Genomic DNA, 6,153 nt, shown 5'->3' with positions numbered 1-6,153 from the left:
CTGTTAGTTTTAAAATATAACACAGCTTTTCTAGTTTGACATTACAGGTTGGAAACCCAGTCAGTAAGTTCCATACACAACACCATTTTCTCGGTTTGACCCAAAAGGCGTCGATAACGTTCCAATACTCAGTGTGTCTCACCCTCCCCTCCTTTTCCTCATGCTTACGTCGTCATGCCTGTTTTCAGCTCTTGGTGCCAGCCCAACTCAAAACTCCAACCCCTTCACCCCCCCCCCTACCCCCCCACCCTCCATCCCCCCGCACCTCCCAAACAAACCCCCACTTCCCCCGCCCCTCCCCACCCCCCCCAAACCCCATCCAACTTAGTCGTAGTCATGGCTGCTTTCTCCTCGCTGCTTGATCTGGTTGGTGGCGCCCTCTGTCTTCTGGTTGACCCTCACCACATTCTCTGTGGATCCAGTCTTGGTCAACCTGCACAAAGGAAAAAGAAAAAAAAAAGGGGGTCAACTCCTGCTAGTGTTGCGCCTTCCTGAGGAGTTAGTGTTGCCCAGCTGAGTGTTTCTGTATAACCTCAACGAAGGCTTAGCTTTTCATGAGGCGGTGTTTTCCTGTGATGCCCTAGCAAAAAGGGGGAAAATGCACAAAAATAAGATATACATACATGCAAATAAAATCTGACTGGTTCAAAAGTGCCAACCAACAATAAAATCTGACTGGTTCGAAAGTGCTGACTAACAATAAAATCTGACTGGTTCAAGAGATGACCAACAATAAAACCTGACTGGTTCAAAAGAGATGACCAACAATTAATAATTCAAAAGTGCTGACCAATGATAAAATCTGACTGGTTCAAAAGCGCTGACCAGCGATAAAATCTGAATGGTTCAAAAGTGCTGCCCAATGATGAAATCTTGACTGGTTCTTAAGAGCATACCAACAATAATGTCTGAACAGTTCAAAAGAGCTGACCAACAATAAAATCTGAATAATTCAAAAGTGCTGCCCAATGATGAAATCTGACTGGTTCTTAAGAGCATACCAACAATAATGTCTGAACAGTTCAAAAGAGCTGACCAACAATAAAATCTGAATAATTCAAAAGTGCTGCCCAATGATGAAATCTGACTGGTTCTTAAGAGCATACCAACAATAATGTCTGAACAGTTCAAAAGCGCTGACCAACAATAAAATCTGAATAATTCAAAAGTGCTGCCCAATGATGAAATCTGACTGGTTCTTAAGAGCATACCAACAATAATGTCTGAACAGTTCAAAAGCGCTGACCAATGATAAAACCTGAACAGTTCAAAAATGCTGACCAACGATAAAACCTGAATGGTTCAAACTTAAAACTAAGGGGGGCAACTGTTCAGACAATCCACGAGTCAGCAAGAAGGCATGCTGGTAAAGACTTCAGCCAACATCAAGGAGAGAGAGAGAGAGAGAGAGAGAGAGAGAGAGAGAGAGAGAGAGAACAGTGAAATTAAACCATTAACACCTTCACCACCGCCCCCTCCAACAAACAGCACTAGGCACAACAAAGAATTCACACCCACTACTGAATGCCCACAGTTCACACCCACTACTGAATGCCCACAGTTCACACCCACTACTCAATGCCCACAGTTCACACCCACTACTGAATGCCCACAGTTCACACCCACTACTGAATGCCCACAGTTCACACCCACTACTCAATGCCCACAGTTCACACCCACTACTCAATGCCCACAGTTCACACCCACTACTCAATGCCCACAGTTCACACCCACTACTCACATCAGTTATTCACCCACAACTCACTCCCACACCCATCATTACTGATTCACACCCACTCTCAACACCCATTATTCACCAACAATCCACACCCCACTGCTCACAGCCAGGTCCAGTTTTCTCAAGGTGGCATCACAGCACTCAGACAAATCCATACATTTATATACATCCTACAGCCCATCTTGCCAGGCAGACGTCCAACCAGCAGCTTAACCCAACGCGCTTCAACAAGGTTTCGAGGGCATGCTTATACATATACATATATTTGTGTACCTACCACGCCCTTAAATCACCCACACACAAATCACTCCCACTACTTTTGCCCAGTTACTCACCCACACAAGTCACACACCCACCATGTCCACCACCGAAACACACACACACACCAGCCCCACCCACACACACTCACCACACCAATCCTCCATCCCTTCACCTACTCTCCATACCCTCACCCCCCCCCCCCCCCCCCCCCCCCCCCCCCCCCCCCCCGCCACACACTCACACTTCCTCCATCTCCAGCTCCTCCTCGTCGCTGTCCTGAGGCACCTGCAGGTAGGGGTTGTCGGTGGCCGGGCGGAACTTGCTGCCCGTCACCACGAAGAACACCATCATGGCCAGTTCCAGGAACAGGTCCGTCAGCCACACCAGTTTGAAGGGCAGTGTGATCTGACAGGGAAACCAGAAGGGAGGGGTCAACAGGGAGGTCACTTTTGGGAGGGGTGGAGGGGGTGAGGTGGGAGGGGACGGGAGGGTGTCACATGACAACATGGCAGCAGTCAGGGGGGCTGTGGGGGGGGTGGAGTGTGTGTGTGTGTGTGTGTAAGTGTGTGAGGGGAGGTGGGGGGGGACAGGGGGGTGTGGGGGGGGTGGAGTGTGTGTGTGTGTGTGTAAGTGTGTGAGGGGAGGTGGGAGGAGCAGGGGGGTCGTGGGGGAGTGGAGTGTGTGTGTGTGTGTGTAAGTGTGTGAGGGGAGGTGGGGGGGACAGGGGGGTGAGGGTGGGGTGGAGTGTGTGTGTGTGTAAGTGTGTGAGGGGAGGTGGGGAGAGCAGGGGGGTCGTGGGGGAGTGGAGTGTGTGTGTGTGTGTGTAAGTGTGTGAGGGGAGGTGGGGGGGACAGGGGGGTGTGGGGGGGGGGAGTGTGTGTGTGTGTGTGTGTGTGTAAGTGTGTGAGGGGAGGTGGGGAGAGCAGGGGGGTCGTGGGGGAGTGGAGTGTGTGTGTGTGTGTGTGTGTGTGTATAAGTGTGTGAGGGGAGGTGGGGGGGACAGGGGGGTGTGGGGGGGTGGAGTGTGTGCGTGTGTGTGTGTGTGTGTGTAAGTGTGTGAGGGGAGGTGGGGAGAGCAGGGGGGTCGTGGGGGAGTGGAGTGTGTGTGTGTGTGTGTGTGTAAGTGTGTGAGGGGAGGTGGGGGGGACAGGGGGGTGTGGGGGGGTGGAGTGTGTGTGTGTGTAAGTGTGTGAGGGGAGGTGGGGAGAGCAGGGGGGTCGTGGGGGAGTGGAGTGTGTGTGTGTGTGTGTGTGTGTGTAAGTGTGTGAGGGGAGGTGGGGGGGACAGGGGGGTGTGGGTGGGGTGGAGTGTGTGTGTGTAAGTGTGTGAGGGGAGGAGGGGGGAGCAGGAGGGTGGTGGAGTGTGTGTGTGTGTGTAAGTGTGTGAGGGGAGGTGGAGGGCCGGGGGGGTGGGTGGGGGTGGGGGCAGACTCATGCCCTGCAACTCGCACCGATGTGTGGTGTAGTGTAGTAGTGTAGTCTAGTGTAATGCAGTGCAGTGCAGTGCTGCGCTGAGTTGCTTTCCTTTGTGTTGTGTTGTACTGTGTTGTACTGTTTTAAAGTGTAGTAATGCCAACACGTTTCCCTGGGCACATGGCACAGGCATACATCTGTGGCAAGACGGCGCACAGACACAGACACACACACACACACACAAACATAAACGCATACACACACATGTTCATGTACAAACACACATGCATGCACATACACACACACTCAATCTCTCTGTCTCTCACTCTCTCTCAATCACTCGCACAACCATGAGCAAACGTATGTGCCCAAATATGTCTGTTCCAGAAGCATAAAAACCACTGGACAAATTGCACACGCACCCACACACACACATGATCATAAACACAATCAACACGGGCATGTGCAAACTTATTTCAACACTCCTGAATATGTGTACACACCCCCTCACAGACAAAGAAGCACACACACGTTCAGTGTTTTCTGAAGAGCTCCACTGGCTACACACACTGTACAAGAAGTATCAGTGCAAAATGTTTTATGTGTTTTGTTACTAACACGATATTTTGTGTTGAGACAAGGTCCTTTGCATTTACCAGTCATTTCCTTGTCTCCCTTTACCAGTCTGTGCAGACATGCTGGATAAAGAACTAACAAAGAAATAACATACAGCATACAGCAGCTTTCTTACCTTCATGAGGTAAACAATGATTCTTGTGAAATAGATGTAGCACACCACCTGTCGACACACACACAGAATGGCATTCATGTACACCAGAGACACTGATAAAAGCAACAACTGCCCTTCCATGTGCAAACAGACATGAATTCATTCACGGAAGTGTTCAAACGCCACCAGTGATTACGTCCATTAAACTGCTTAAAAAGGTTAAAGATCCTATAGCCTTTTACGGCGTTATACAGTTATTCAATGTGCCCAATGCTTGGCATCTGAAGGTGAGGCCCAATCCTCTCCTTCTGCAGTTTTAACCTTTCTCAACCAAAGTCAGGTGCCAATAGCCGAATGGTTTAATCTCAGGGTCCGGGGTTTGAATCTCGGTGACAGCGCCTGGTGGGTAAAGGGTGGAGATTTTCCCGATCCTTCAGGTCAACTTATGTACAGACCTGCTAGTGCCTGAACCCCCCATCGTGTGTATACACACCCAGAAGATCAAATACACACGTTAAAGATCCTGTAAACAATGTCAGCGTTCGGTGGGTTATGGAAACAAGAACATACTCAGCATGCACACCCCTGAAAACGGAGTATGGCTGCCTACATAGCAGGGTAAATAAAAAATAAAAAAAAGAAAAAGAAAAAACGGTCATACACATAAAATGTTACATGTCTGAGTGTGTATGTGTGCTTGCCTGCAATCTGATTAAATGACACAGGAAACGAATTATAAGCAACCAGTGGCAGCCGTCAGTTGGCTCTACCCAGGTAGGCAGCCTGTTGTGCAAACGACCCTGTGTTTGTAAAGCGCTTAGAACTTGGTCTCCGACCGAGGATTGGCGCTATATAAGTATCCATATCAATCAATCAATCAATCAATTCACACCTGGGTGGAGTAAGGAAAATCGGAGGAAAGTGTCTTTCCCAAGGACACAACACCTTGCCAAAACGGGGTCAAACCCTGATCACTGGTGAACACTGGTTCAAAAGTCCAGTGCCGATCTGTGTCAGTGCCCGCATTTCAGTGCTTAGAACACGAAGTACGTTTGGTCAAACTTTGGCTCAGATATGAAAAACTACTGAATTTAATGCAGACACTTTAACGTCACGTGAACAAAATATGCCATGCAAAATTAACCTTTTCCTCAAAAGATTTTACTACAGTGGAGAGCAAAATTTCATCATTATTTGTCATACTTTGATCACCTCGTGACAGAGCTAAATTACCTTTCTGTTTAACATGTGACGTCAGCTGGCAAATACTGAACACAGTTTCTGGCAACATTAATACATGACATGGAAGTCAAAGCAAGCAAGACATTCCACTACACCAGGAAATTCATCAACCACAAAAAGCACATCACATTCACTGCACAGGGTTAGAAATTTCCAGATCATCTTTTTCCTATGGACAAGCAGCTAAAAAAAAAAAAACAACGATCTACTTGTCCACCACAAATTTCTGCCTGCCCTCCCTAAGTGAAGAGACAGTCAAAGAGTCAAATATTCAAGGCAAAAATTGATAAAATCGTGCCAATGTTAGCAAGCTCCTCACACATGACACTCACATGACAGTGAAAAAAAATTTATCATTTCTGCACATGACAGTGAGAATAAATCTATTATTTCTGCACTAACATTTCATTCACAGAGCACGCCTCGTGTCAGTAAGACTGCACTCTGCTGGGGTTCTCTTCTGAGATGAACTTGGGGGTGGGGGTGGTGGGGGAAGGGGGGAGCATTACAAGTGAAAAGGGGAGGAGAGACGTGCGGTTGATTCGCATTAAAGCTGACACCCTTTCATGGACAACAGTCAAAAAACTGATCGCCAAGAAGACAAACCAAACAAAAAGATCGTTTCCACTTGTCTGCCGAAAGGCTTTAGTTGCACTGGACAACTGGATGGGTGTGTATTTCAAACCCTGCTGCATGATCCCTTCCCCCACGCCCCCATTTTACTCCAGGTGTTGCAAAGCGAGGATCAAACACACACTGACCAGAATGTA

The 6,153-nt window shown here is 48.4% G+C and overlaps 1 protein-coding gene across 1 annotated transcript in view; it reads right to left on the bottom strand.

The window, feature by feature from the left end:
* Positions 1–288: 288 nt before the first annotated feature.
* The window catches only part of LOC143276295 (protein GPR107-like), a 24,278-nt gene continuing 18,413 nt past the window's right edge, over positions 289–6,153 (bottom strand). Inside the window, exons 13-16 of the mRNA XM_076580799.1 lie at positions 6,145–6,153; positions 4,163–4,210; positions 2,241–2,404; positions 289–433 (exon numbers count right to left, since the gene is read on the bottom strand). The exon at positions 6,145–6,153 is cut by the window's right edge and continues 85 nt beyond it. Coding sequence (XP_076436914.1) covers positions 325–433; positions 2,241–2,404; positions 4,163–4,210; positions 6,145–6,153 — 330 coding nt within the window. The 3' untranslated portion in view covers positions 289–324. The remainder of the gene's footprint in view (positions 434–2,240; positions 2,405–4,162; positions 4,211–6,144) is intronic.

The sequence above is a fragment of the Babylonia areolata genome, chromosome 31 (assembly GCF_041734735.1).
Source record: "Babylonia areolata isolate BAREFJ2019XMU chromosome 31, ASM4173473v1, whole genome shotgun sequence".
In the NCBI taxonomy this organism is placed as follows: domain Eukaryota; kingdom Metazoa; phylum Mollusca; class Gastropoda; order Neogastropoda; family Buccinidae; genus Babylonia; species Babylonia areolata.
This window is presented reverse-complemented; position numbering and strand designations above follow the sequence as displayed.